The 27,981-nt window shown below is 42.5% G+C and overlaps 7 protein-coding genes across 11 annotated transcripts; 3 read left to right on the top strand and 4 right to left on the bottom strand.

The window, feature by feature from the left end:
- The first annotated feature begins 1,019 nt into the window (after nt 1-1,019).
- Nucleotides 1,020-2,393, top strand: LOC124310292 (formin-like protein 5). The gene is made up of 3 exons (XM_046774104.1): nt 1,020-1,109; nt 1,215-1,582; nt 1,691-2,393. Exons 1-3 carry the CDS (start codon nt 1,107-1,109, stop codon nt 2,391-2,393), a joined length of 1,074 nt encoding a protein of 357 aa, XP_046630060.1. The 5' UTR covers nt 1,020-1,106.
- Nucleotides 2,394-3,070: 677 nt separating this feature from the next.
- Nucleotides 3,071-5,936, bottom strand: LOC124296684 (retinol dehydrogenase 12-like). The gene is made up of 6 exons (XM_046746919.1): nt 5,609-5,936; nt 4,879-4,960; nt 4,473-4,789; nt 4,104-4,223; nt 3,796-3,997; nt 3,071-3,429 (listed from the first exon to the last, which is right to left on the bottom strand). Exons 1-6 carry the CDS (start codon nt 5,724-5,726, stop codon nt 3,282-3,284), a joined length of 987 nt encoding a protein of 328 aa, XP_046602875.1. The 5' UTR covers nt 5,727-5,936; the 3' UTR covers nt 3,071-3,281.
- A 301-nt stretch (nt 5,937-6,237) lies between these two features.
- LOC124296682 (retinol dehydrogenase 12-like) lies at nt 6,238-8,717 on the bottom strand. 2 transcript variants are annotated; one of them, XM_046746916.1, is made up of 6 exons: nt 8,419-8,717; nt 8,178-8,259; nt 7,734-8,050; nt 7,419-7,538; nt 7,119-7,347; nt 6,238-6,975 (listed from the first exon to the last, which is right to left on the bottom strand). In XM_046746916.1, exons 1-6 carry the CDS (start codon nt 8,534-8,536, stop codon nt 6,828-6,830), a joined length of 1,014 nt encoding a protein of 337 aa, XP_046602872.1. In that variant the 5' UTR covers nt 8,537-8,717; the 3' UTR covers nt 6,238-6,827. The 2 variants fall into 2 exon arrangements, with proteins under 2 accessions (XP_046602872.1, XP_046602873.1); XM_046746917.1 differs by having other exon boundaries at nt 7,119-7,332; nt 8,419-8,711.
- A 1,025-nt stretch (nt 8,718-9,742) lies between these two features.
- On the bottom strand, nt 9,743-12,764 carry LOC124296683 (retinol dehydrogenase 11-like). Its single transcript, XM_046746918.1, has 6 exons — nt 12,362-12,764; nt 11,664-11,745; nt 10,994-11,310; nt 10,649-10,771; nt 10,332-10,545; nt 9,743-10,135 (listed from the first exon to the last, which is right to left on the bottom strand). Exons 1-6 carry the CDS (start codon nt 12,477-12,479, stop codon nt 9,988-9,990), a joined length of 1,002 nt encoding a protein of 333 aa, XP_046602874.1. The 5' UTR covers nt 12,480-12,764; the 3' UTR covers nt 9,743-9,987.
- A 904-nt stretch (nt 12,765-13,668) lies between these two features.
- LOC124296681 (retinol dehydrogenase 12-like) lies at nt 13,669-16,351 on the bottom strand. The gene is made up of 6 exons (XM_046746915.1): nt 16,025-16,351; nt 15,785-15,866; nt 15,156-15,472; nt 14,853-14,972; nt 14,554-14,767; nt 13,669-14,453 (listed from the first exon to the last, which is right to left on the bottom strand). The coding sequence occupies exons 1-6, from the start codon at nt 16,140-16,142 to the stop codon at nt 14,252-14,254; spliced, it is 1,053 nt and encodes a 350-aa protein (XP_046602871.1). The 5' UTR covers nt 16,143-16,351; the 3' UTR covers nt 13,669-14,251.
- Nucleotides 16,352-17,070: 719 nt separating this feature from the next.
- On the top strand, nt 17,071-22,844 carry LOC124296679 (venom protease-like). Of its 4 annotated transcripts, none has more exons than XM_046746908.1 (8): nt 17,071-17,471; nt 18,789-19,434; nt 19,751-20,016; nt 20,519-20,619; nt 20,740-20,846; nt 20,976-21,238; nt 21,307-21,485; nt 21,986-22,844. In XM_046746908.1, the coding sequence occupies exons 2-8, from the start codon at nt 19,172-19,174 to the stop codon at nt 22,136-22,138; spliced, it is 1,332 nt and encodes a 443-aa protein (XP_046602864.1). In that variant the 5' UTR covers nt 17,071-17,471; nt 18,789-19,171; the 3' UTR covers nt 22,139-22,844. The 4 variants fall into 4 exon arrangements, with proteins under 4 accessions (XP_046602864.1, XP_046602865.1, XP_046602866.1 ...); XM_046746909.1 differs by having other exon boundaries at nt 17,071-17,535; XM_046746910.1 differs by having other exon boundaries at nt 17,071-19,434; nt 19,754-20,016.
- Nucleotides 22,845-25,208: 2,364 nt separating this feature from the next.
- On the top strand, nt 25,209-27,870 carry LOC124299970 (cytochrome P450 302a1, mitochondrial). Its single transcript, XM_046753472.1, has 8 exons — nt 25,209-25,519; nt 25,832-26,081; nt 26,219-26,394; nt 26,497-26,701; nt 26,784-26,946; nt 27,023-27,271; nt 27,372-27,584; nt 27,660-27,870. Exons 1-8 carry the CDS (start codon nt 25,348-25,350, stop codon nt 27,768-27,770), a joined length of 1,539 nt encoding a protein of 512 aa, XP_046609428.1. The 5' UTR covers nt 25,209-25,347; the 3' UTR covers nt 27,771-27,870.
- Nucleotides 27,871-27,981: the final 111 nt, after the last annotated feature.

The following is a 27,981-nucleotide window of genomic DNA, read 5'->3' as shown; positions in this document are numbered from 1 at the left end:
TTAGCATCGGTTGAGCTGGGTATTCAAATCAGTTCAAGTTTAACGAATGCGTTTAATACCAGCAGGAAATTGTCCGCCCGTTGAATCGTTGGACAGGACCGTAGAAACAAACGACAGCGATATATATAAATATCATGTTTTTTAACACTTTTCAACCGCCCGTGACGTAGCACTTGTTTATTCGATTTAGAGCTTGTCACGTAGCGATGGCACTATTTTAACCGGAACTGGATCCTTATCACTGTCGGCCATTGTCATTGATCGAAACTTCACCTGCTTACTCCTCAATGATTTGGAAAAGTACTACTTTAATTTATTTTAGCAGAATAAAAAATATGCGGATGTATATTTGTACAACATTTTTCGGTTCAAGTTCGGTATGATGTTATTACGAAACGTGCGTGTATCGTGAATGACCCGGAGCTTTCGGGAAGATTATTCGATTGCGAAGGATTGTCGTTTAATTATGAGTAATATTTTATGTTAACAGAGTTTTATGCTAGTTACTTTATGTTAGAGTAGAAGTAGCGCAGAATGTTTTTATCGAGTACTGAAATTTATTTCAAAGCGAGGTAAGATTAGCATTAGCGCGTCGTGTAATTCAAGAGACGAATAATTTTGTAATGAGAAGTTTCGCGTTTGACCTTCGAAGTGAATTGACGGTTATGGCCGCCTTTCCTCATTGTTGTATTTCAACGATCGTGTGAAATTACACGAAATTCTGAAATCACGCCCTCGTTAGTTTGCGAGTGGTCAAAACTAGGCAATTGTTGTTTAACGAATGTAAACCAGAGAGTTAAAGGTATCTGAGACGTTGATCAGAGTCCGTTAATTTTCATCCGGTAATGGATCCTTGTGGGAAATGTGATTTCAAATAACCGAAAACTTGGAGAAATTGACGCGTGTGAGTGTATCTATACTCGGTTCCTAATGATACAGGCATTCGAACGGTTTCGCTTCATAATACCTGAGTTAGGAAATCCGTGTACAGAATGAAAAACACATATTTCCCGGGGGCATTTTCCAAATTGCATCCCCGGTATATATACCGAGAGAGACGGGGTTTTCAGTACAGTTGTTCAGTGCTCACTGTCAAAACTTCAACGATGGTAAGTAGTATAAGCGTGACACCATCGCGGTATCTCGGAAAGCCGATCCGTGATTCCCAAGGTCTGGAAGAGGCTCGCATTAATCCTTTTCCCTTCAAATTACAGAAGTTTTTGATACTGCTGGCCCTTGTGGCCTTAGCAAGCGCCGACAAAAGGACTGCGAGGTATCCTAAGCCAAGTGTGCCGCCCCCGCCTCCGCCCTCCTTCGCATTCGAGCCCAATAACCGGGATTTCATCGCCTCGGCGTCGGCGAGTTTCGGTGCCTCTTCTTCGGGATACCCTTACCCACCCGCACGACCTTATCCCGATGAATCGGTGTCGATAGCTTCTCCGGCACCGGTCATCCCGCACGCCACCTACGGTATTCCGGATAGAAGCACGCCGGTCTTTAATGTGCCGCCCCAACCCCCGCCGCCACCTCCTCCTCCACCACCCCCGCCTCCACCTCCTCCTCCACCACCCCCGCCACCAAGGCCTGCACGAGTCTACGGCGTACCAGAGAGCGTTGCACCTCCACCGCCGCCGCCGCCTCCTCCACCTCCACCACCGCCTCCTCCACCTCCACCACCGCCTCCACCAAGGCCTGCACGCGTCTACGGCCCCCCTCCTCCTGCACCGCCTCCACCCCCACCACCGCCTCCTCCGCCACCTCCACCCCCACCTCCTCCGCCACCCCCACCCCCACCTCCACCGCCTCCAATACCAGCACGAGAGTACGGTCCTCCGGTAGTCGAAGAACCCGCGCCAGTCTATGGACCACCGGAAATAGCAGCTCCACCGCCGCCACCACCTCCACCCCCACCCCCACCACCTCCTCCTCCACCGCCACCGAGGCCCGTACCCGTCTACGGCCCCCCGGCCCCGTATCCGCCAGAAACGTGCGGGCCTTCAATAGTGAGAGAATCACCAGAGCCTGAGCAACCGTTTGAACAACCATCGCTGCCCGATATTCCACCACCACCTGAACTAACGCCATTCGCACCGTACGAGCCACAGATTTCTGAACCGGGTCCAGTGGAACAACCGCCGGAATCAATTTACCCGACGGACGTTATCGACGTGCAGGAACCCGAGCCAATCGTCCGAGAGCCACTGCCTATTATTCCGGCAGCACCTTCTCTAACGCCTTTCTCTTATAACACGCCGGAAGCACCTCCGCAACCTCAATTCACTTATGGGGCGCCAGATATATCCCAGGAGGTCACTTCCAATCAATTTGTTGAGCCACGACCTGTCTTACCGAGGATTCCTCCTCCTCCGCAGATAGCCCAAGGTCCGTATTGAGGAGCTTAGGGGTACGTTGAGATCCTTCGTATAGCGGAGAATTGTCAAAAATGGTGTTTACACGCTATTTATGCAGAAATGCACGTATTTAATAGACATTTCATAGTTGTTGACATGTTATTTACCCAATTGAATAATACTCAACAGCCGTGTCATTTTGTTCAACGACTTGTAATCTACGATTGGAAAAAAAAATATTAATACTAATAACAATGATAATTATTATATTTTGTATAAATACTTGTGCAACGAACGTCTTTGAGTAAATCATATACGCCTAATCTACTGTCGCTATTTTTAATTCGCCTATTCTTTACGGTTTATACTCTTTTCAAATGTAAGTTGAGTTTTTTAATAAACATTTTCTTGTTTGTCATTCTGATATTCAATCGAACAATTCAATCTCGGAATAAAATTGACGAAGATTACATTATTTTTTCATCCAAACACGAGGTATATATGTACGAAGACTGTGATTATTGATACCATAATTTTTGATATGTTGAGCAAAACACACCTATGTCAGTATACATATCAGAAAATAATCGTTTCACGTTTCATTGCTGCAGTTGAAAACTGCTCGAGTCCGTGAGCATTGAGAGAACGGAAAACTCGTTTGGAAGTGAAACACACGGCTAACGTAAAACAAAAAAAAAAAACAAAAAAAAAACAACTAATTAACATAAAAATAATTTATTTTCGATAAAATACATATATAGACGTTACGTAGCTTGTGCGAGACTTACTCTACGCTAATTAAATCAAAAATAAAAATAATTTATCCTGTGTTCGATAGAGGGGAGCAGTTGTTCAACTTCCACAAGATGCCGCGAACACTGCTTGCCCGGAATACCATGGACAATCTAATCCCAATCACCAGTGAGACGCTCACTTGATATAATCCTTGGAAACCTGCTCAATCAGTTCGGTCAAATTGTGAGTCGGAAGACCAACCAACTTTATGCTTGTGTCCCAAAGTCTGGCTGCCTTCGCGTCGTCAAGTGCCACTGACGAAGGTGAGGTTGGCGCACACTCCCTGAAAGAAATTGTTTTGCAGTCTTACCGTTGGAATTATGAGTGAGGCTAACTTGGACTTTAATTTACAGTAATGCCGATGGCAGGCAAGATTCACTGACGAATGCTAACTGGGACTTATCAACGATCACGATACCGTAATTCTCTTCGAGGCATTAGACAGTTTTTGTGATTAGATAAAGCCAAGACGGACGTGACAAAGCAATTGACATAGAAATTTCACAATTGACGGTCATCGATTTGTTGAATTTGGGGGCGAATGGACTAGTTGCGAATTAATCAGTTTATACTGCGTTTGAACTGCGAAAGTTTATTTATAAAATACGCATCGCCAAAGACGGTCGTAATGCCCGGATTTTTCTCGTACTTGTAATAAAGGCCCGTCTCCTTGGCTGCTTCCTCGTCAACCGCACAGTGAATGGTTGTCTGAGCTCCTTGCTCGATATTCTTGATGAAGGGTCGAAAAATTCCCAATAAAAATCTGGGACCTGCGCTGAGATGACGACCCAAGTCAGACTTGATGACCCCCGGATGGAGGGTATAGACGTTAATACCGGTGATGTTCGCCTCTGAAACACCAAGTCATTTATAGGTCAGTATCAGTGTTTTCGTGTAAAGTGGTGAGTGCTTTTCAAGATTGAAAGTACGTTGACATCGTTTTTGTATCGCTTTTACCTTTCAATCGGCGAGCCAATTCTCGCGTGAACAACACGTTGGCCACCTTGCTCTGGTTGTAGGCCTTCAATGGACTGTATGACTTCTCTGACATCAGATCGTCGAAGTTGATGTCACCTCCTAAGGGTGAAACAAGACATCGTCAAGCTGGATGCGATAGTCAAATACATTCTCGGGTTCTCGGAGCCTTGCCCACGTTAGTGTGACACTGAACAAAAGCATGATAACGTCATTCGTGCAGCGGTATGAGAAGTTTTTTACTTAAATCTTATCCCGTTAAGACTAGGAAAGACTAGCACCGTGAACAAGTCTTATCGGTTATTAACGCGTGGTTTTGCGTTACAGTTTCTGCTTAGGTATAATTCTCACTTGCGTGAGCCATGGATGAAACATTGATGATCCTGGAGCAGGGGTCTGAGTCCTTTCGACTTTGAATGATCTTTGGAAGGAGCAGCAGTGTGAAGAGGAAGTGACCGAGGTGATTGGTGCCCAACTGAGTCTCGAAGCCGTCTTCCGTGACCCCTTTCGGACACATCATGACCCCGGCATTGTTGATAAGAACATGAACAGCTGACTCCGTCGTCGAAATGTGTTTCGCACATTCTCTGACGCTGGCTAAACTGTTCAGATCCAATTTACAAGCGACAACTTCGCCAGGTTCTCCGACGAACTGTTCCCGGGTCGGACTGAAATTTGCCAAACGTACGTCAGTGGAATGAATTTTCAATTTTCTATACTGTGAACACAAAATTGAAGTAGATTTCTGCGTTCGTACCATGAGGGTGGAACGCTTTTCAATTCCTCAATCGCAGCATTGGCCTTGTTCAGATCTCTGCATGCTAGGACAACTCTGGCGCCTGTAAAAAGTTAACAGCACAAGGCGCGCGCTTGTTATTCGACTTAAATCGTCTTACACACATATTCATGCGAACCGATGCAATATCGATTACAACATGACGTGCGTGTTACTCGGAAATAAAATAACCACGCCTAAATAATAACTGTTCTTCGTAATATTACTTCTGATACGAGTTACAGTAATCGAACGGGACTCTTTGCTTGTAGCGGTACCTCGAGTAACAGAAGGTGTATTCGATAATGGAAGTCTGTATTCGCTGAGATTTCTAAAACATAGAATGGCGCAACGTCAAGAACTCTTTCTTGTCTTTCCTCTTTAAAGACTTATACGTCATGAGCTACGACGACTGTAAATCTAATCGATCTGACGTCGGCACGGAAATCGATAAACCCCATGACACACGAGAATATCAGGGGAAAAACAGCCGTGTCATCGTGAAACGGAAGCAACACGTCACGAGCTGTCAAGTTTCGTTTCGTCGGTGACAAAACGTACAAGGAACCGGAACATTTACCGGTTTTGGTATCGGAAAAACTACGTGTAACTGGGTTGCAGGTGCATTTAGCGACCACAATTTACCAACCGTAATAACTGGATCAATCATCGGATGGGTTTTTAGCAGTCGTAGTCGTATATCGTGGTTTACCTCTTCTGTAAAGATCCCGTGCGGTCTCCTTCCCGATCCCCGTATTGGCACCGGTTATGACAACGGTTCTTCCGACTAAGCGAGCCGTGCTTTGACACGATCGACTAAACGGCCACATTTTAGAAACAAATCCACAAGCGCAGCTTCTTGTAACGTCGTTAATACCGGGCGTAGACTATGCGCGGGTAAAACGCAGTTACGAACGAGTCATGTGGAACCTGACAAAGACCCAAAATTACACGCAACTGAAGCTGCTCTGTCCAGGACACTGAAGGTGAGAAAGACTGTTGAACTTTTACGTTGTTTACCAGCCACTTGAAGTGAATGTTACGGCTGTTCCCTCGTCGCGGTCGGTTTTTCCTCGCTGAGCCAATCAGCACTCGGAGTAAGTGGCAATCGCCAATTACAGGCGAACTCGTCATCGCTAACTCTGGAACGAACATACCCGGTGCTTATCATGTATGTGCGACCGCGTTGTGTGAGTTAAATATACCGCAGTGGGGGAGCAGATCGAACGGTACTAAGGCCACCGGCACACATACTGTGCGGTTAAAGGCTGAGTCGAGGCCAAATATTTAATATAATGTAACTTTCTTTGCTCGAGCAATAATAATGGGCTGATCGTCACGGTGCTCTTCAGATGATGATCCATTGATAAATTTTTGTTAAAACTGCGGACTTAATCTTCGCTCGGCTCAGCTGTGATTATTTCGCAATTCAAACACACGAGTGCTTTCAGATCGAAAATTATCCGACTTCCATGTAGAATAAAGGATAGTGAAATGGTTTTTAATTATAACCGACCGCTGGACTCGTACTAACGAATTATTGCAGATAGTGAAATGAGCACGGCGTAATGCTCGGGGGATTTTTTCTGCAATTACTTATCCTTGATAACCAAAGGCGACAATGTTCAGATCGATACACTGAGAACATAAAATTCATTGCTGCTATAATGCATTTTTCAGATTTGTTAAAGTAATCGTATTGGCAACATTTCCGCACTCTTCGTTGTTTAACGTTACACTGTTGATTAAAATGAACTGATAATTTATCATTCAAATTTTGCAAATTCAGTGGAATATTCTACCACTATACAATTTTCATCTAAATTACCAATAATGCAATAACTGTAGCCCTTAATAGGTACGTGATACCATACACTTGTGAACAATTTCAGGTGACGTCGTAGTATCCTTCGTCACCATCAGCAAACCGTTCACATGGCATACTCCTTGGAGATTATTTGGATCAGATCCCTTAAATCGCTTGTTGGAAGACCAACAAGTTCAATACTCGCATTCCAAAGTTTGATTGCGGTTAAGTCGTTCAGCGCCGCGTTTGAAGGTTGAGCCACCGCGCATTGACTGAAAAAAAAAAAAATGATTACCAGTTTGACCATCAGATTATCGAACGATGGCTATACTTACATTCGTCTTCTGACTGAAAAGTCTGCTGAAAAATTTAGTGGTTTTCAACTTGGCAATTTTACTCCGACACTTTTCCTTACCTGTAGTAGAGACCCGTCTGTTTTGCGGCACCCTCATCGACGGCACAATGGATAGTTGTCTGGGCGCCCTCTTTCGCAGTCTTTACAAATAATTCTCCTATTCTGATGAAAAATCTTACACCCCTAAACAAAACCTGATCAAAATGGCGGCTGAGGTTGGACTTGAAGATTCCCGGATGAAGTGTGTAGGTGTTTACACCGGCGACATTTGCTTCTGAAATGCAACATCCTCCGATAAAACGATGTCTCGATGCAAGTGATGTAATCTATCCGTTATTAACAGACATTGATCGTTATTACCTTTCAATCTGCGAGTCAATTCTCGAGTGAATAATATGTTCGCCAGCTTGCTACGGCAGTAGACCATGAAGGGGTTGTACGTCTTATCTGACATGAGGTCTTCAACCTTGATCTTCACCACTAAGGATAGAATAGAATTCGATCAAACTTGAATTTCAACTAAGCGAACGTTGACAAGAACGTGGGTAAATCTCGGACATACGGTCACTATTTTCAGTCAGCGATGAGAATCATCAGCATGACGATCGGAAGTATGATCATTGTTCTACCGTTATTTCTGCTTTTGAAATTCATCACCGAAGTGTAAGGTCTTACAATTATGAGCTGAGGACGAAACGTTGATGATCCTTCCGCAGGTATCCGGGTGTTTTTGACTTTGAATGATCTTCGGCAGGAGTAGCAGTGTAAAAAGAAAGTGACCCAGGTGGTTGATACCAAATTGTATCTCGAAGCCATCTTCGGTAACCCCCTTGGGAACCATCATAACCGCAGCGTTATTGATGAGAATATGAACAGCAGGTTCTGTTTTCCATATCTGTTTCGCACATTCCCTGATGCTGGCCAAGCTGTTCAGATCCAATTTGTAAACAACGAGTTCGCCAAACTCTCCGATGAACCGTTCTTCGCGATATCTGAAATCAATCGGAAAAAAGACGTAACTAGAATCTTAGTTTAGTTTTTGGTCATTTGATTGAGGTCGTTTCATACCAACTTACGTACTGTCGCACTTGCATGTTATATAAATAAATTTATTCGTACTTAGATGGTGGAATCTTGTATATATCCTTTACAGCAGCTTTGGCTCTGGCCAGGTCTCTGCATGCCAAGATCACTCTGGCTCCTGTGATAATTACAAGATGTAGAATATACCACATATCTGATGCAACATTCAACGCTGATTCTACATATACTCAAAAATGCGATCACTATGCATAAGCATTTTAGGCCTAAAAATGTTTTGATTATTAAATTTTGACAAGTAGGCAGTAGATAGACTCACCTCTCCTGTAAAGGTCCCCCGCAGTTTCTTTTCCAATGCCACTATTAGCACCGGTTATAATAACCGTTTTACCGTCTAAACGTGCTTTGCTATTACAAGATCGACTGAACAACGGCATTTCTAATCACAATCCAGACAGAATTCAACAATTAAGTTTTGGTTTGAAGAACACGGCTTAGTTTTAAGTGACGCTGCAGATGCCTGTAACTTTGTGCCGAGTCTGAGAGAAATTTATTATTCCAAGGCATGTCATTGAAAGAATGAACATGATGGCCACTGTTGAAGGTACATTTGCTGACATCTAACGTTGAAATCTGGCTGTCGTCATTGGTTTGTGCGTATCAAACAGTACAGTTCCTTTCTCTAATGGTGGGGTAAAAGCGGAGGTAAAGAGACCGCAGGTTTGTTCCAAGAACCGGTTTTATACTCAAGACGTCCCAATCTAGTATCGCGTGAAAAATGTTTGGTTTTAAAACTTTATTTCATATTTTATTATTTTAGAATAGAACGATTTGCTTCTTTGCGTTTGAGACATGGTTGTAGCAAATTATCGGTAGGTTGAAAAAGATACCGTGTGACGTCAACTGTGCTGAAGTAAATCTGTATACCTTTGCATACATCAACGCAGTAAAATTCAATCATGGTCATAATTTATGTTACGGAGCGAGTTACCGCAAAGCGTTTTACCGCACTGTTCAGAAATGGGGCATTTTACGCACGCTTAACAGACTTCGAAAGTCTTTCCCAGCATGTGTTGGAAAAAAACTATTTTGTTGACACATAAAGTGTATATAATATGTATTATAACTTGAGAAGTAATTGTAACAAAACTTCTTCCGGCAAGTCAAGTAACTGTGACATCCGATCACTGATACAACACATGCAGCTGCTCATATTCATAACCTGTTTCAGATCAGACCATCCGATGCCTGGTATGCAGCTTACCTATTTTCCAACGTCCTTCGATGATCAATAATTTGTCTAATATACTCAATGGAGATTTTTTCGATAAACTTGGTTCAATCGCTTGTGGAGAGACCGACTCCTGAACCGCCAAAAAACCCCAAACTCATAGATAATGCTAAATTCCTATAAGAAAAAAGTTGAGGATACGAATTTACACCCAAGAGTGGGCATTTTTCCGTGAGGAACAAGCTTTGCACTAGTGTCCTAAAGTCAACTCTCTGTTTAAATGTGGCTAGTTTTGACGGTTGAAGCTTTGCTCCGAGCGATGATTTATAGGCTACATCATTTTATTAGACGGAGTATTATCTAATGATGAAAAAAAATGTTTTGTTTGAGGTTCAAGAACTCACAACTTTGCAGGTGCATAAAATATTTTTATTGGTAGATAAAGTGTACACGTATAGTTCGAGAAATATTCTTATAACAAAACATTCTTATTGCTCTCCCAATGCGGCAAGTCAAGTCATTCGCGTTGTTTCCAGTCTTTGCAGATAAAACTAGTTTATAGTTACTCAAGTTCATAATATGTTGCGGATCACCCAATCCGATGCTTGGCGTAAAGTACGCAAATTTCTCAATCGTGGTCTTCGGGCGAGCAATTATTTACCTGACATACTCGGTGGGAATTTTCTCGATCAGTTCGGTTAAATCATTCGTTGGGAGACCGACAAGCTTCACACTCTCGTCCCAAAGTCTGGCGGCCATTTCCTTGTTCATTGCTAACGACGAAGGTGAGACTGCCGCACACTCCCTGTAAAAAATTATTTTTACTGTTTTACCAGCAGGATTCTGAGCGCAGCTTAAATACTCGTTCGATAGGATTAATTTCTTCGTAAGGTTTCGGAATTCAATAATTTAATGACAGATTGTTTCAAGATGCTAGACAGAGCGTTTAAAAGGGCCGAACACAGTTTTTTCTGGATTGCCATGTCAGGATTTTCTCTTACTTGTAATAGAGGCCGGTCTCGTTAGCAGCCTGCTCGTCGAGGGCGCAATGGAGGGTTGTTTGGGCGCCCTGTTCAACGGTCTTTATCATGAAACCCACTAGACTGTACAAAAATTGCACACCACGGAAGAAAGAGTCATCGAGATGACGGCTGAGCTCTGATTTTATGACTCCTGGATGAAGTGAGTAAGTGTTGACGCCTTTGATATTCGCCTCTGAAATTTGACACCCCAGCTCAGTCAGTAAAGCCGCTTGATAGAAGCGACGAAAGCTTTCGCACGCTGGAAATTTCCCAACGTGTCTTACAACTTTATTTACCTTTCAGTCGGTGAGCTAATTCTCGAGTAAAGAGCACGTTGGCCAACTTGCTCTGGCAGTAGGCCGATATGGGACCGTACGATTTTTCCGACATCAGATCATTGAAATTGATACCAGTTGACACTGTGATGGAAAAAAACGTTCCGTGAGAAGATCAGTTCTCAGTAAACTTGGGCAGATTAATACTAATCCAAGATCTGTTTATACGGTTATTTTATTGAAATTGATGGAATTCCGTTCCGTTCGTGAGTGAAAATTTAACCAACCATGAGTACAAAAAGTCTCAACGATAATCAACACGCGGTTCGTGATATGGTGGACGCCTTACTTGAGTGGAAGACTTACACCTGTGAGCCAGAGACGAAACATTAATGATCCTGCAACAAGGATCAGAGTCCTTTCGACTCTGAATGATCCTTGGCAACAAAAGCAAGGTGAAGAGGAAATGGCCGAGGTGATTGGTGCCCAACTGAGTCTCGAAGCCGTCTTCCGTGACCCCTTTCGGACACATCATGATCCCGGCATTGTTGATTAGGATGTGAATGGCTGGCTCGGTTTCCAATATTTTTTTCGCACACTCTCTGACACTGGCCAAACTTTTCAGATCCAGTTTTTGAATAACAAGTTCACCGGGCTCTCCTTTGAACTCTTCCTTGTTAGGCCTGAATCAAGTCCAGCACAAAGGTGATGGGAATTACTCGTCAGCATATGTTACAGATCTCGAAATTCAAAGTGCAAGTTACGTAATAGGCAAAGGAATGTTTGTCAAATAAAGTGTTTTGACATGAATATCTTATCGTGTGAAATTCTAGTCTTGGTATGTCTCTTGCGTGTTCATGTTCATTGACTAACTTAATCACTTCCAATTAAGAATCGATGTGTCCATCACTTATACCGCCTTGGAGTATTCCAACTCAGTGAATTTCAAAATAGTAAAAAAACACCGATTCAAGCTGAATAACATGCACGTTTGACTTCATAAAACACACGTTCAATGTGGTAATTATATTCATACTTGGAAGGTAAGGTTTTTTTTACATCCTCGAGCGCTGCCTGGGCCTTGACAAGATCTCTGCACGCCATGATTACCCGAGCCCCTGTAATCAATATTAAGATACACGTTCGGCCTCATTAAGCACGTACGGTCACGGGCAGAAGATATTACGGGCTTAGTTCCGTCAGAATTCTCTACTTGAATTCAGGTAAATATTTTATGGGCAAGCAACCTCGTCCACTTCCAATGCTTCGCCGTAGGCATAAGTTCCCACATTACACGATAATGGGTTTTGTTGTGTATGAAATAGGGCATGGCAAGGTAGGTGTTTATTTGTACTCTTTCCAAAGTGCTGTCCCAAGCGTAAAATTGACTATAAATAATTTGGAATAGAGTTTCGAGTCATCACATAGTCTCCCCATAAAATTGTGAGCTGAAGTTTACAATTCAATATTAATTTGTTTTTTTTTTTAGATGGGAGTGTAATGGAGCTTAGATGTGAAAGTTTTTGACGCTGGTATAAAATCTCTTTTCTTCAGCGAAGAAGAATAATCTAAACTCGTTTCAACCTACATCAGAAACCAGAACGTGACACGCTATGAGAAAAAGTACCTAGTTGAAAATATTTTTTGGACATCATAACATTTCTCGGTAATTGTCATCAAAATGTTGGTGCCAGTGTTTTGACAATTGTGACAAGTACAATCACGGAGCCTTACCTCTTCTGTACAGATTCCACGCAGTTTCCTTGCCAATACCAGTATTGGCACCGGTTATAACCACGGTTTTACCTTCCAATCGAGACTTGCTTTTACAATATTGACTAAAGAGCGGCATTCTGACTAAAATTTTCACGAGCAATGGTATTGAAACGTAACTGTGGCCACGCGCGACGTTAATTTACGACGTTGGTTGCCTCTTGAGTGGGATTAAGAAACGAAAACAAAGATGCCTCACTCGGAGCACTGCAACCACCGGCTGGTCATATTCGAACCACACTGAATTCGCAGACGCGATATCAACGCCTGGCTGTCTCGACTACTCTTGGGATAGTGAGGGTAATGAAGATTTTTTAGGCTCAGGTGGTCGGTACAGGATCGTTAGTGGTCGCGATAGTTTATTCGTTGACTACGGTATAAAGTCCAGGGACTAAGCCAACAGAGGTTCAAGATATATCGGCCATCGCCAACGGCAATCTGCTGCACTTCAGAACTCAGTTACGAACGACAAGTGGCTGCGTCTCATCGTGCGAGTGGGAAAATCAAGTGTGTGTCAAGGAGGCTTCTGGAGGGGGAATCGAACGTGCGCAAAGTCGCAGGCACTGGGTTTTAGTCTCCAGCCACCGGTTTCACGGTCAATCGGTCTCTACTGCTTGGTGAACATTGCCAGCGGGTCGTCAGACCTCTGAAACTGTTGATGTCAATATCGAGTTTCAGGAATGTGTTTCTACATGTAAACAGGAAGTACTTATCTTAACCGCAGCTTGTCGAGCTCGAGTTTAAACGTGATTATTCGAGAATTACTTCACGTATTGAATATAACAAGCATGTGTAACAATATGCCTGTGTTCAAACGATACACCCTCATATCTCACTTGCAGTTCTTCTACAATCGGGTGTTTTTCGTTCTATGTTAGGTTTCACTATCCTCGTGTTAACTTCTTTTCATATGCTCAACTGATCGCCAATTATCAGGAAATACTGAATACAATTATTTTCAATGGATTTTTGTTTTCAGTGTCCCAGTGACGAATGAAATTACCGGTTTCTTGATCAGTGACCCCCTTCGTAACATCGACGATAGTGTTTACAAGGTGGGTATAAGATGTCTCTACATATTGTTGTCGCGATTGGTTGCGGTAACGAGACTCTCGGTCATTGATTTGTCCTTGCGGAAGGTTATAACACCAATAAATATTAACGGAAGGCCTAATTGCTTAGTTGCCAAATTATCCAATCGGAATTTTCTATAGCGCACACGCACTGCGTCCCGTAGCAATCCGCTAATCGAATAATTAGAGAGTAAGTTAGTCGTACTTATCATTTATTCTTGGCTTACTTAGAATTGGCTTTGCAACGTCACAATTAATCGTTTATGCTAATCGGTTAGAGTTGTTCGTCAAAGCTGACCTCAGCAAAATTCGAAAACGAGCAAAAATTCTTGAAAAACACAATCAGTGCGCGACTGCAAGGTGAAGATCTGATCGATAACACCAAGACTAAAATTAAAATAAGATTACATTTACTGTGTTTTTCCGGTGTAATATCGACGTCGATTTACTTGACTTATTATCTACGCACAGTGTCTAAACTTTGGGACAATCTGATATCAGCCATGGCTAACTTTCTACTTCATTATCGTTACTCCACGTTACACAACGGAATTACAAAATTTTGTCACGTTCTTCGACTATAAATACCGTAAACGATTATAGTGGGACCGTCTAAAAATCTTCGAGGGCTATATTAACATAGATGATTGGAAACGGAACTGAAGTATCAAAATCAATTACAGGAAATAAGAAAATATTTTATTGGTGGATATTATGCAAAGGTGATATTATAATAAAAATGATCGGTACAAAACTAATCTAATGTGATGCAAGTTATTCATTCCGAAGTGCAAGGTTCCTGTGAGAGTTTATCGGTTTCATCGACGGTACCGGGAGAACGAAATTCCTTGGTAACATGCTCCATTATTTCCACCAGATTCTCGCTAGGAAGTCCAACGAACTTTACACTTTCTTTCCAAAGTATGGCGGCTTTTTCATAGTCCAACGCGCCAGGTGAAGGCTGGTGTACCGCACACTCTCTGGAAAAAGAAACAACTTTTGTAAAAAAAAAAAAAAAATTACAAATGACAGAAATCAGTTCGATTTGGAGTTGGGATTAAAGTTGATTAAGTTTAATACGAGTAATAAAGTCCCGTCTGCTCGGCTGCAGCTTCGTCAACGGCGCAATGAATGGTCGTCTGCGCACCCTGTTCAACAGATTTAATGAACGTCCGGAAGAATCCGAAAACTAATCTCAAACCTCGGGAGATGGTTTGCTGAAAATGGCGGGCTAATTCAGAGTCGATGACTCCTGGATGGAGAGCGTAGACATTGACACCGGTGATGTCCGTCTCTGAAATTGAGAGTTCCTTGGTCAGTGCTGCCCTTTCTCCAGGAAAAAATTTCTCATTTTCTCCACATTTCGTAATAAGTTTCACCTCTCAATCGACGAGTCAATTCTCGCGTGAACAACACATTGGCCAACTTGCTTTGGCAGTAGGCTTTGAAGGGGGCGTAAGACTTCTCCGACATTAGATCTTCGAAGTCGAGTTGACCTCCTGAGGGGGTGGAGTAAAAATTTATCAATCTAGGGTATAACTCGGATTGAGTATAAGTTCCGATCGCAATGAGAGCTTTGGAACTGGTCTAAGGTCAAGGCGTGAAAGAACAACGACGTGAACAAGTCTCGTTGATGTTTGATTTATGCTATTTTTACTTATCGTTAGGTGTGGAGTTCTCACGCGCATGAGCCGCCGACGAAACGTTGATTATCCTGGAACGGTTATCAGAGTCTTTCCGATCGGGAACCATCAATGGCAGGAGTAACAGCGTCAATAGGAAGTGGCCGAGGTGATTGGTGCCGAATTGTATCTCAAAGCCATCCTCCGTGACCCCTTTCGGGCACATCATAACCCCAGCGTTGTTGATGAGGACGTCGACGAACAACTCCGTCTCGTATACGCGTCTCGCGAACTCTCTGACACTGGCCAAACTAGTCAGATCCAATTTGCAGACAACGAGTTCACCGGGCCCGCCAATGAATTGTTCTCGTTTTGGACTGAAATGAGAAGAAGAAACGCCGCGGTTTAAAATTCAATCCAAGTGTATCTTATGCGGAACGCTTGTGTTTTCAATATATTCATTCGTCTCGCATCTGCGAATTATTTTTGATCGATTCTCTATGAATTTTCAGGAAAACGCCGAGACCTGTGATGGACAATTATAATATCATTGGATACTGGTTGAGAAAAATATTGAAACCAGCTCGAGAAGATCAAAAAAATCTTCCAAATCCGCAGTGCATTTAGTTCAAACGCATACTGAGAGATGTGTTAGTTTGCACGAGTCGTGCATAAAATTCTGTTCGTACTCGGAAGGTGGGACGGCTTTAAGTTCCTCCACAGCGGCGTTGGCCTTGTCAACGTTTCTGCAGGCCAAGATGACTTTAGCACCTGCAACAAATGATTTCGAATTCGAACTTACAACCAGACATGTCATTTTACACGTAGTCGAAGTGTGTATTATGTTATTCTAGTCTGCGGTGTCACCGCAAACGGTGATTATCACAGTGCCAGCAGCAGCAGTAACAGGAAACCGCAGAAAGCCTCACCTCGCCAGTAAAGATCCCTCGCCGTTTCTTTTCCAATGCCTGTGTTAGCCCCTGTTATTATAACAGTTTTTCCAGTCAACCGCGCCTTGCTTCGACAGGAGCTACTGAACGGCCACATTTTGGTTCACCCTCTGTCCGAAGAACGGCAACCGTTGATGAAAGCCTTTCACAAACACACGCGGCACAGTCACCGCTCGACTTTTCCAGCTTGAACTTTTCCGCTCGACGTATTTTACCGTCAGCCTGCAGTCACCGGCGAGCAATGTCTCCAAACTTGTTCAACATCCATCGGTAACCACGGTTCGAGGCAAACTTGTAAACTGCGATGGGCGCTGGCGTCAGTTTCTTGCAAAGCGGTAGCACGTAATTACGTAGTATCTTATCGCGCGAGTTTCGAGATAAAAATACGTATTAAAATAGACTAGCAGGAATGCAGTCGGAGCACGTGGACAGCAGCCGGCAATTTCTCATGCCGAATGTAAACACTGTGTATTATAGTCATTGGAAGGTCGTCGCACTTTCCATTTATTTCCAATCAATTGCATGCGGTTGAATACCGATCAGCGTGAATTCAAATTTGTGCAGATCTGCTTCTACACTTTAGGAAACTAATCACGTCGTTATTCATTCGTCCTATCTTTGCAAGGATTTTCACCTAATTCGCCTGCGGGTCTTTTTTATATAATCCCGTTTATCCGATGTGATGGGTAAATATTTCACAACTGCAACTTTCCAGCAGGTACTCCCCCTATCACAATGGAAATAATAAAACGGCTTACGCAATTGCCCGGGGAAAAGAAAGAGACGATATCGAAAGATGTTATAAATAAAATTCTCCGGAACTCGAGTGGTAAATTTGTGGACGTGTGAAGTCGACGAGTATCTTACGCGCGTGGACAAGAATACTATCAACTTTTGACGCTTGGTTAGACGTAATCCTCATACGCCCACTTATTTCGCAGACTGTTTGGAACGAGTGGGAAATTTATAAATGTTGCGGTTTAAACGGCGGTGCCAAACGTCAGTCGAAGACGTTGACGCGTGCGGAAATTTCAAACGAAATTTATCACCAGATTATCGCCACACTCGAGCAGATCTGCTTCGAGACATGAGAGCACGCAGCTTCCTCCATTTGGACGTAATAACGAAAATGAGAGAGAAGAGGAAAGCGAAACCGGAACTGATAAGTCCCGGCACCGAGCTGAGCGCGGTACTCGCAGATTCTGAATTTTACGTCATGTGGGAACGGTTAGGAATGTTTCATTCATCCGGAATCGTTTTGCGTAAAAAACGATCCCGGAAAATCAACGGTGTTTTCTCGTGGGCAAATTCCATTAAACAGAACCACATATATCACAGGATCCGTCAAACATCCTGGAGCTTCAGAAATGACGTGGAAAAAATCGTGAAAGTGAGGAAACGATTACAACAAGGCCCTTTAAATCAAGTGAGTTTCTGCCCAAAACTGCGGTTTAATGATGTAAATCATAGAGATTTCCTTAAAATCGTAGGTAAGATCTGAAACCATCCATGCACGAGTATTTCCGTGGTAACACGGAATACTTGAAAATAATGCTCAATACTTGTATATAACGAATCAGGAAATGCTGACTTTCGCCGACTCGCAATATAGAGTCGATTTTCCTTTATTGTCATCCGGAGTTTTTCACGATTACACATCCCGAACGAATTTACCCGTTTACACTGTAATATTGTATTTACATGTATTACGTTTTGTACTCGCGCAATATGTTTCATCATTTGTGCAATCCGATGAAATTCATACATAAACGGTTCGCATTACGAAAATATAGGTAAAAATCCGACGTTGTCTTTAACGCTTAATCTTCATATTTGTAAAAACTTAAGAGCTCATACATTATTGACATAGATTATAATTCTGGATCATTAGCATAACCGTGGAATGATGCTGCAATTATTATTATGCCGTCCGAATATAGAAGAAGAATGTTAATTGGACAGGTATTTTATAATCAGTAGGTAAAATCCAACATTTTTCGGGTTTTTTTTACTATTATTTCCGAACGGGGGTTACCAAGTTATTGCGACATTGACCGTTGCGTTTTTTTTTCCTCAATCCACGTTATAACTTTTGTCAGACGAACGTGTTTACGGACTAAATTTGATTTATTATATCCTACTAGTTGTTTCAAATAACTGATAATGTTTATTCGACAATAATCGATAGAAAAAATATATAGTCATACGCGAATATATTTTCTCGTCATCATTTCCACAATGTGATCAAAATGCGTGTTGTCATGGGAATTTTGAGATTGCGCATCATTTTCCACATAAAAATATTAGATTCACACCATTGCCTGTACACGTACTTATAACGTTATAGGTATCATAAGCATTTCCGTACAACTTGTGCATCCAAATTTGAAGAGTTAATTACATTGTTGATAAAATGTAAATAAGTAAATAAGTCTAAACGTTGCGACCTTGGTCACTGAAAATAATAGATGCAATTAAATGTAAATCAAATTACCAAATTGTCGCGGGTTTCTGGCACGCATAAATTTTGTAAAAAATGTATACAAAATGCGCAGATTTGACGTTTAGAGAAGAAAATTATCAGTAAAAATGAGAAATCTCGATTCTGCCGAAAATGCCAAAACCTGTGAAAAAGTCTACAGAATTTGAGTTTTCTGATATTGTAATTTAGCAATAATCGTAAGGCAGGTAGTCACTTGGTTCGACATGACTGCCAAGTCAAACTTTCCCTGTAAAAAACAAGGTCCACGATCTATGGGCGTCATGGAGTCCTATTCTGAGGTCAGAAAAGCCAGGGAATTTTGAAAACCCACAGAACCTGGTAGCCTAGGATTCCCGCTGGCAACGGGGAAAGTCCCGTAGACGGATGGGCCGATGACACATCCGAGTAGCAGATATCCACTCTTCGACGTCCCCCGTAATTTACTTAAAGACCGGCAAACGAACGCTCTCGAAGTCATTCCAGCCTTGGTCATTGCTCAGAACCACCAGGAAAACAACGAAAGTCGGTCGGAGCTTGTGGATTTTCCCCTTCCTTCCGAAATCAGTCGGCAAATTTAAAGTTTAATCGCGAACTCGGCTTTGGATTTGCCCAAAATAAAACTACGGGACGTGACATAGGCGACGATGGAACTTCGACCCTTATTTTTCGCCGGAATCGGTTTTCTCGCCATCTCCGTTTTCGGCCTGTCAAACGGACTCAAGAACTCGAACGTGGTGCAAACATCGTCGGAAGTGGTGCCGATTCAACTGGAAAACTGCTCCATCATCCCGGCTGCGAATTTCCAGTGCGTCAGAACCGAAGATTGCATGGACAAAAGGCGACCGGCTGACCAAAAATTCTGCAAATGGGAAGGCAAACCGACTCACGTGTGCTGCTTGAAAAAACGGTAAGGAGTCGAGTGAGTCACGTGCGTGGCTGGTTGAAATTCATTGTAACAAATAATAAAAGTAAAAAATAATGCGGTGAAACAATTCGTGATTTCCTTGTAAAAATCCGATCGTTACACTATCGATACAGGCGTTTTTGCAAGGAGCAATTAGCACAAATTGGTTTATGGTGTTATGGTGTCGGTAGAAATTTGACTGATTTCGAGTCAAAGTTATTGAGAATAATTTGGTCTACGGTGATTTTCATCGGTCTGGAATGTGGCAAATACATTTTCCTCCTCCTTGCGGATGTGGTTTTAACGCTCTGACCTTTAGCAGTGATCGTCTTATGGGGGGATTGGCCCGGAGACTTAAGCGAGAGTATCAGTCATACTACGACGATGATGACTACGAATCCTCGATAGAGTATTTCAATCACGACCATCGTGGCTGGAGGCACGAGTACTATGACTGGGAAACGCCGTGGATGAAAGATGGGGGACATGCGGGTGACAGGACTAAGCATGATTTTGGCCGTGACTACGATGACGATTCCGTAATAATCGAAAACATAGGCTCGAGAGGTGCATTCGACAGTGACGGTAAGAAATTGGTAATTCATTCGATCGTTTCAACGCTTTATCCTTTCTTGAGGTTTGGATTTTACGTCACGTCGGCACACCGATTGTGAAATATATTAAGCTGTATCCTGTCATTGATCCTGTCTTCATTACGTAGCGTTGCGAGGAAAAATTTCGCCTGCATAAAACTGTCAAGATAAAAGTATAATTTGTTTTAAATCGGATACGCGCGACGGTATCTTGTTCAAGAATCAAGGAAGTTGGTTGGTTTAATCGAATACGTTTCACCGCCACGAAGGCAACGACACAAGCTGCTTATCATTATCAGTCCAAAAAAAGGAGAAAATCGTAAAACCTTGAATTTATACATCCGTGACCCTTGACCGTAATAGAATATCAATCCTGCGGTTTCCTGACCGAGCAGTACGTTCGTTTGTGTGTAATAAACGGTCGCGACACTCGGCTGATGTGATAAAAACGACTAATTGCAATTACGCTCACACCACATTGTCACTTCCCGTAGATGCGGAATGCGGCGTTTTGGCGAAAGAAACAAACGACAAGGTGGCGGAGCGAATTTTCTACGGCACGCCCGTTCAAACAGCCGCGTCGTCTCCATGGATGGTAAACACGTAAAATTTTGTGGTTGTTTAAAAAAAAAAAAAAATTCTCACCACAAAAATAAACGTATTGAGAATAATTATAGCGCACGAATGAGTTCGTTAATCTCTTCTTCCGACGCAGGTTGCCATCGGGAAAACTGAGCCAACTGGGAAGCCAAAATTCTTTTGCGGCGGAGCTTTACTCAGCAAAACAATCGTCTTGACCGCTGCCCACTGCGTTACGCAACGGTGAGAATTGCGCTTTTACTTTCGGCTGTCTTTTGCAAAGTCATGCTTATTCTTCCGGCCGTCTCCTCGTTTTTTCTCGTCTTTGAACAAAGGCGACCACGGTGTACTTACATTATCTTGCATTCGCAGGTCGCCCAACATGGTCAGAGTCGGCGAGCTGGACATGAATTCAAACACGGAACCTGCTGAGCCTCAGGACTTAAGAATCGAGTCATCGACGATTCACCCGGATTACAGCAAGCCTCGCCACTACAACGACATCGCCGTTGTCAGGCTGAAGACCCCGGTCAGGTACTCCGAGTATGTCAGACCGATATGCCTTCCTCCGGACGACGGAAATTTGTACGAGAATGCTGCAGTCACGCTGACCGGATGGGGAGACGTCAAGTCCGGTAAGTGTATCCTGATCGTCCTTCGGTGACTTCGAAAATGACGTTCTAATCCTGCTTATTTTCTCCAGACGGTAAAGCCAGTCCTTTGCTTCATAAAGTGGAGATAAACGTCATCAGCAACTCTCAGTGCAACGACAGGTACAGAGATGCTTTGAAGACCAGTCGGAACATCCGGGCCTTACCCAGGGGTATTATTGACTCTCAAATGTGCGCCAAGGACAGGTTTGGAGGCAGAGATGCGTGCGAGGTGAGTTATTATACAGTACCTAAGCCCTGGCGAAACAATGGCTGACAATGTGCTTGAATTTTGAAATTTTATACCCTGACAGAAAATTATTCGATTCGTGTAGGGTTTGTTTCATTAAAAATTATTTTGATCTAGATATCAAATTTTAAATTCAAACAGTCACCGTGTAATGAGCAAAAGAATAAATAAATAAATGAACCCCGATAGAATCGAATGATTGGCTGTCGAGATATATAAATTTTTTAATGTTTTCCTACTTTTTTAGCGGTCTACTTGTAAATATCGTCAATTTACGACCTGCCGCGTTTTCGATTTGAGAAATCGCTGCACAGTTGCCGGACTTTTTGAAACATTTTCCGTCGATAAAACCGACGCACAGAGTGCACGAGGATAATTTCTTCTTTTTTTTCCCATTATAACGTGAAGATTGACTCACGTATTGAAATCGACGCAAGAATTGTAATATCCCGTTGTTAACACGGAATGAAAATTATTTGTAGGGGGATTCTGGAGGGCCGATTGTCAGGCATGACGGAAGAAGACGGATCGTCGTAGGCATCGTATCGTCGGGACTTGGCTGCGGAGAAAGAGATCATCCGGGAATTTATACGCGGGTTTCGCGTTACACCGACTGGATTCGCAGCTTCTTGTAGAGTGGTTTTGATCTTATATTATAATTTAAAGGATAAACAATCCGAAACTTGACTGATCTCAGTAACTAAAATGCTCAGAAAATTGCGCCGTAAATAATACGCAATTTTGAAATCTCACTTTTAGTTTTCGGTATCTCACTAACTTTTGGCAGTATTTATGTCTATTTATTTGTAATTAATTTATTAAGAGTTGTGAATATCGGGTGTTTTATAATTCATTAATAAATAAGATCCTGAAAATTCGGAATCTAGTCGTTGGTAGAAAACTCAAAAAAAAAACAAAAAAAATATTTCCGTACGAACCTTTCCTCGCCCTAATGCATAAACAGGCATTTCCAAACTAATTTAGAACGTTGCGGGATTGAGAAACAAAAAAATATTTTCGGTTTTAGATTCAACACCGCCTTATTCTAATAGTGCATTAAAGCCTTTTCGTTCGAAAGGCTTGAAAAAAAACCAAAAAAAAAAAAAATGCAGCCAATGGACTGTCATTGTTAGTTTATTTTGGCAGTTGCAGCTTTGCTTCAAACAATGATTTATAGGCTGAGTCATGGCATTAGCAGAGGTATTATCGAAGGTTGTTAAAAAGAAAATGTACGTTTGAGGTCCGAAAATTCACAAGTTTGTAGGCGTAGAAAATATTTTATTGGTGGATAAAGTTTACGTGTATAGTTTGAGAAATAATCGTGTAACAAAACATTTTTACTGCTCCCTTAACACGGCAAGTCAAGTCATGCACAGTATTTTTGCAGTCATTGCAGATATAATAATATTATAGGTACTCGAGTTCATAATACGTTGGTACCAGTCGAAACTGTGAAAAAGAAAAACCTTCCGTGAGAAGATCAGTTCTCACAATATCAATACTACCCCAAGGTCAGTTTATACGTTTATTTGATTGAAATTGATGAAATTCAATTCCGTTTGAAAATGAAAATTCAACCAAGCATGAGTAGAGAAAGTCTCAATGATAATCAACACGCGATTCCTGATATTAGACGCCTCGTTACGGTGGAAGACTTACACCTGTGAGTCAGAGACGAAACATTAACGGTCCTGTAACAAGGACCAGTCCTTTTGACTCTGAATGATTCTTGAATTAAGAAACGAAAACAAAGATGCCTCACTCGGAGCACTGCAACCACCGGCTGGTCATATTCGGACCACACTAAATTCGCAAACGCGATATCAACGCCTGGCTGTCTCGACTACTCTTCGGATAGTGCGGGCAATGAAGATTTTTTAAGCTCAGGTGGTCGGCACAGGATCGTTCGTGCTCGCGATAGTTTATTCGTTGACTACGGTATAAAGTCCAGGGACCAAGCCAATAGAGGTTCAAGATATATCGGCCATCGCCAACGGCAATCTGCTGCACTTCAGAACTCAGTTACGAACGACAAGTGGCTGCGTCTCATCGTACGGGCGGGAAGATCAAGTGTTTGTCAAGAAGACCTCTGGGGGGGAGAAAGGAATCTGCGCAAAGCCGCAGGCACTGGACTTTAGTTTCTAGCCACCGACTTCACGGTTAATCGCTCTTCACTGCTTGGTAAACAATGCCAGCGGGTTTCTAGGCCTTTCAAATTGTCGACGTCGATATCGAGTTTCAGAAATATTTTTCCGCATGTAAACAGGATGTACTAATCTTAACCGCAACTTGTCGGCCTCAAGCTGCATAGCGGCTTAGCCTAGAGCTTCTCCAATTTGTCCGAAAAAGTCACTGCACTTTGCTATCTGTCTTCTAGCACCCATCGAAGCAGAGTCTAGATATGATCTTTATTGGGTCCGGCCTGACCTGCAGTGACAAGGACAGTGCGATGGTCCTAGTATAGCTCTCATTGCCGAGATTGGTGTGCACTTTCACATGGCCATGATTTCTCTGAGAAAAAGATCCTGCATTCGGTAAAGTAGTTGGCAGTCCGTCTTCCGCAGAATCGTTCTCCACCAGACAATCGAGGTTAACGTGATCCTGCAGACGATGATGGCCTTCTACGAAATCGCAATAGCAAATTCGTAGAAAGCATGCCGTTTCTTTACTTTCGCGTCATGTGAAAATTTATCGGGGTGTTTTCATTTATTTCACATCGGCAAATTATTCTTGACCGATTCTCTGTAAATTTTCAAGGACATGCTTAGGTTCGTGATGGATGATTTTAATAGCATTGGAAACTGGTTCGTGGTCACGGTTCAGAAAATGAATGAATCTGGCTCGAGAAGATCAACAAACATTTCGGAATGCGAATTACATGAGTTCATTAATTACGTGAGCTCAAAATAAGGGGGAAGGAGTCGACCAAATCTCATCAAGGATCAGGGGGCTTCAAATTAAATAAAAAAGAAACACTTCACGTAATTAATGGACACCCCCAATCTACTGAATGGTCACATTTTGTTTGACCTTCTATCCGAAGAAAGGCAATTAATATGTTTCTTTTGCAAACAGTACGATTCAAGACGGATCATAATCGACCACTTTCTTTTTGTTGATATAACGTTCCGATTCCAAGATGACATTGATCAGGAATTTTTCAATTTCTTCGACCCCAAAATTTTCGCTAATGAGATCTTCGGTACGGGGTCTTGAAATTTTTTTCAAAAAATCACGGCAGGTCCGCTCAATCTTGAAGTTGTCAAGGTGCAGAGGTGGCCGAGTTCACATGCAAAGCCTCAGATTGTAATAAGTATGACTTCTGAATGGGGAAATTTACAATTTATAGAGTTGTGTAATGCACTCTACATGTAAAATGCTTTCTTTGTTTTTATAACCGATATGAACTGCCGAAGCCCAGAACCGGTTTAAAACCTTCAGTGATCGTGTAAGCGGAATTTACGCTTTGATTATTCCGCAGCTAGAATCTTATTTCGACCTAAGTAAAACTGTTTATCGCACATGGCGGTTACTCAGCACTAAACAATCTTACCTCGGATCAAATTAATGCATGGTATTTGAAATTCTATCGGCTTGGGGCACACGGATTATATGAATAAGACGATCCAGGGGAAGGAAAAGGCTGGCTTCATCGCTTCTGCAAGAAAGAAGGAGACGAAAGAGACGGAGAGAGGATGGGAAGCGACAGCAAAGATGGGCGACGAGATACGTGCAAGAAGCCGTCGACAGAACGTCCAATAATTTGAACAGCTCTTAGTTTTCGGCTTACATCGTGACACAAAGGTTGTTATTTTTGAAAAATAGTGCGTCGAGTAAAGTAGGCATGAAATTACGGTTTAAAATGCTTCACGCTCGTGCCCTGAGACCGTTGCGATTGATAAAACGATTTCAAAGCGGAGTAAAAACAGCGCAGGATGTCAAACCCTTCAAGGATATTCCGGGGCCGAGATCTTTCCCTGTAATTGGAACCCTGTATCACTATTTGCCGTATTTTGGTCAGTATAAACTTTATTAACAATATCAGGTATACAATTATTATTCTCATTGTGTGCTGAATTCGGCACCGTTTGATCGCGGATAATAATATAATAATCCATTAACGAATGGTACATCGTAGCTGATTCACTCCAAGATCTCGGCAAATTATAATCTCTGTTTACAAACAAAAATATAAATTAAGAGCGAGTTACATTTAAGCTGGTATCTTAAGCCGTCTTCACTCACGACCGTGGATGCGAAATAAGCCTAGCAAATCGATTGATGCTTGAGACTTTCTCTGGTCATAAAAATTTTCATCGATTCGATAGGAAAATACAATTTTGAGAAACTCCACGAGAACGGTGCGAAGAAATTGAAGCAGTACGGTCCGCTGGTTCGTGAAGAGATTATACCGGGAGTTAACGTCCTCTGGGTCTTTCGCCCTGAAGATATAGAGGAAATATTTCGCATGGAGAGTCGCGAACGAGGCTTGTATCCGAAACGAAGGAGTCATCTTGCACTGGAAAAATACCGCACCGACAGACCCGCCATTTACAATACTGGCGGTCTTCTGCCTACGTATGTAAAAACATGAAATAAGCGTTTCGACATCTGTGAATTGGGAACACTGTATAAATTAAGTTTACTCAAATTTCTATCAGAATGACAATGAGACGCAGAATCGTAAGAATTTTCTTTTTTTTTCCCCCCTCCAGTAATGGATCAGACTGGTGGAGGATTCGACGGGAATTTCAAAAGGGTTTGAGTCGGCCTCAAAACGTTCGAAGTTATTTGCCAGAGACGGACGAGGTGATCGGCGAATTTATCCAGTTCAGTACGCAGGCGGAGCATGAAGATTTTCTACCTGTGTTGTCGAGATTGTACTTGGAATGTAATGGGAATTGGAATTTCAAACAAAAATAACGTAAAATTAAGAAAAACGCGATCCAACTATTGAGTGTGCGATGAAAAATGACCTGTCGTTAATTTCCAGTAACGTGTCTCGTGGCCTTTGACGTTAGACTGCACAGCTTTTCGCCCGATGAATTGCACAGTGATTCGCGAAGTTCGAGACTAATAGACGCGGCCAATTCCACGAACACTACTATCTTAAAGTTGGACAACGGGCCGCAGCTGTGGAGGTTCTTCGATACGCCGATGTACCGGAAATTGTGCAAAGCCCAAAGCTTCATGGAGGAGTAAGCGCGCTAAGATAACAGAGACCACCTTCGTTCTAGTTGCACCAGTTAATGTTCCATTTTTTCTTTTTTTTTTGCAAAGAGTCGCTGTGGACATGGTGAGCAGGAAAATTGAATCGATGAAACAGACGAGCTCACCAACCGAGAAGCAATCGCTGCTCGAAATGTACCTGAGCAATCCGAACATCGACGAGAAAGATGTAATCGGAATGGCGTGCGACATGCTTCTTGCAGGAATGGACACGGTGAAGAATAATCAAAAACTTGCGGACTGCAACAACCGATACGACGGTTTTCTTAATTTTTTACGGGTTATTTCAGCTGGCGAATAGCACGTCCTTTGTGCTTTATCATCTGGCCAAAAATCCCGAAGTTCAAGAGAAGCTGCACAGAGAATCGATCAACTTGTTGCCGACGACGGACAAACCGATCGACGGCGATGTGCTCAACAACGCGACTTACACCAAGGCAGTGATCAAGGAGACATTCAGGATGAATCCGATTTCCGTTGGTGTTGGAAGGATTCTGCAAACGGACGCAGTTCTGAACGGGTATCACGTGCCGGAAGGTGTAAGTAAAAGGAGTTCGATCATTCGTTGGCTTAGCTGCGTGAAACTACCCAAGACCGACTGTCGCACGACGTTTATCTGTGAACATCGATTTTTTTCAGACCGTTATCGTGACTCAGAACCAAGTGATATGCAGACTTGAGGAAAATTTCAACGATCCGATCAAGTTCAAACCCGAACGATGGATTCGGGAGGGCGAAGCGTCATCGGATGCACCTTTCAACCCCTTTTTGGTTATTCCGTTTGGCCACGGTCCTCGATCATGTATCGCGAGACGATTGGCAGAACAGAATATTCAAATATTCTTGCTGAGGGTGTGTTGAAAGTTTGATAGTATTTTTAGATCCTTGCTTCCGGAAGACAAAGTCATGCTCATCCTTCTTCTTCAGATCTGTCGGGACTTGAAATTCTCGTGGGAAGGAAAACTGTTGGACTGGGTTTCGCTGCTCATTAACGTACCCAACGTGCCAATAAAACTGAACTTTAGCCGTAGAAAATAAGGTTAATTCGGTCTGGAAAATCAGATTTTGTAACTGATCTTCATCTATTTTCGTTCGAAATATGAAGAAAAAAATCTTTCGCATATTATGCCAGAGCATATTTACATTGTTTTTCTAATGTTTCATCACCCGTTCCTCGATTCGCCACTTTTGAAACAGTAGCGATTTGATTTCAGTCCGAATGTCGAGATCGAATCTTGACAGGTGAGGT

Source organism: Neodiprion virginianus, chromosome 1, assembly GCF_021901495.1.
Source record: "Neodiprion virginianus isolate iyNeoVirg1 chromosome 1, iyNeoVirg1.1, whole genome shotgun sequence".
Classification (NCBI taxonomy): domain Eukaryota; kingdom Metazoa; phylum Arthropoda; class Insecta; order Hymenoptera; family Diprionidae; genus Neodiprion; species Neodiprion virginianus.
Note: the sequence above shows the minus strand (reverse complement) of the source record. Positions and strands in the feature narration are given on the sequence as shown.

What these genes read in the sequence shown, in the direction of transcription:
- LOC124296683 (XM_046746918.1), bottom strand. Translation starts at nt 12,479, where the DNA reads ATGCCGCTCTTTAGTCAATATTGTAAAAGCAAGTCTCGATTGGAAGGT. An exon ending in AAAAAAACCTTACCTTCCAA is followed by an intron (nt 11,311 to 11,663) that starts GTATGAATATAA and finishes GACTTGATTCAG; the next exon opens with GCCTAACAAGGAAGAGTTCA. An exon ending in TTCGTCTCTGGCTCACAGGT is followed by an intron (nt 10,772 to 10,993) that starts GTAAGTCTTCCA and finishes TTTCCATCACAG; the next exon opens with TGTCAACTGGTATCAATTTC.
- LOC124299970 (XM_046753472.1), top strand. Translation starts at nt 25,348, where the DNA reads ATGAAATTACGGTTTAAAATGCTTCACGCTCGTGCCCTGAGACCGTTG. An exon ending in TTCTTGCAGGAATGGACACG is followed by an intron (nt 26,947 to 27,022) that starts GTGAAGAATAAT and finishes GGGTTATTTCAG; the next exon opens with CTGGCGAATAGCACGTCCTT. An exon ending in TTCAAATATTCTTGCTGAGG is followed by an intron (nt 27,585 to 27,659) that starts GTGTGTTGAAAG and finishes CTTCTTCTTCAG; the next exon opens with ATCTGTCGGGACTTGAAATT.
- LOC124310292 (XM_046774104.1), top strand. An exon ending in CCACCACCCCCGCCACCAAG is followed by an intron (nt 1,583 to 1,690) that starts GCCTGCACGAGT and finishes GCCTCCACCAAG; the next exon opens with GCCTGCACGCGTCTACGGCC.
- LOC124296684 (XM_046746919.1), bottom strand. Translation starts at nt 5,726, where the DNA reads ATGTGGCCGTTTAGTCGATCGTGTCAAAGCACGGCTCGCTTAGTCGGA. An exon ending in TTCATCCATGGCTCACGCAA is followed by an intron (nt 4,224 to 4,472) that starts GTGAGAATTATA and finishes TTTCACCCTTAG; the next exon opens with GAGGTGACATCAACTTCGAC. An exon ending in ATTGGCTCGCCGATTGAAAG is followed by an intron (nt 3,998 to 4,103) that starts GTAAAAGCGATA and finishes TTGGTGTTTCAG; the next exon opens with AGGCGAACATCACCGGTATT.
- LOC124296679 (XM_046746908.1), top strand. Translation starts at nt 19,172, where the DNA reads ATGGAACTTCGACCCTTATTTTTCGCCGGAATCGGTTTTCTCGCCATC. An exon ending in GTGTGCTGCTTGAAAAAACG is followed by an intron (nt 19,435 to 19,750) that starts GTAAGGAGTCGA and finishes TCTGACCTTTAG; the next exon opens with CAGTGATCGTCTTATGGGGG. An exon ending in AGGTGCATTCGACAGTGACG is followed by an intron (nt 20,017 to 20,518) that starts GTAAGAAATTGG and finishes CACTTCCCGTAG; the next exon opens with ATGCGGAATGCGGCGTTTTG.
- LOC124296681 (XM_046746915.1), bottom strand. Translation starts at nt 16,142, where the DNA reads ATGTGGCCGTTCAGTAGCTCCTGTCGAAGCAAGGCGCGGTTGACTGGA. An exon ending in ATTGACTCGTCGATTGAGAG is followed by an intron (nt 14,768 to 14,852) that starts GTGAAACTTATT and finishes TCTCAATTTCAG; the next exon opens with AGACGGACATCACCGGTGTC. An exon ending in CAGACGGGACTTTATTACTC is followed by an intron (nt 14,454 to 14,553) that starts GTATTAAACTTA and finishes TTCTTTTTCCAG; the next exon opens with AGAGTGTGCGGTACACCAGC.
- LOC124296682 (XM_046746916.1), bottom strand. Translation starts at nt 8,536, where the DNA reads ATGCCGTTGTTCAGTCGATCTTGTAATAGCAAAGCACGTTTAGACGGT. An exon ending in GGGGGACCTTTACAGGAGAG is followed by an intron (nt 8,260 to 8,418) that starts GTGAGTCTATCT and finishes TAATTATCACAG; the next exon opens with GAGCCAGAGTGATCTTGGCA. An exon ending in ATTGACTCGCAGATTGAAAG is followed by an intron (nt 7,348 to 7,418) that starts GTAATAACGATC and finishes GTTTTATCGGAG; the next exon opens with GATGTTGCATTTCAGAAGCA.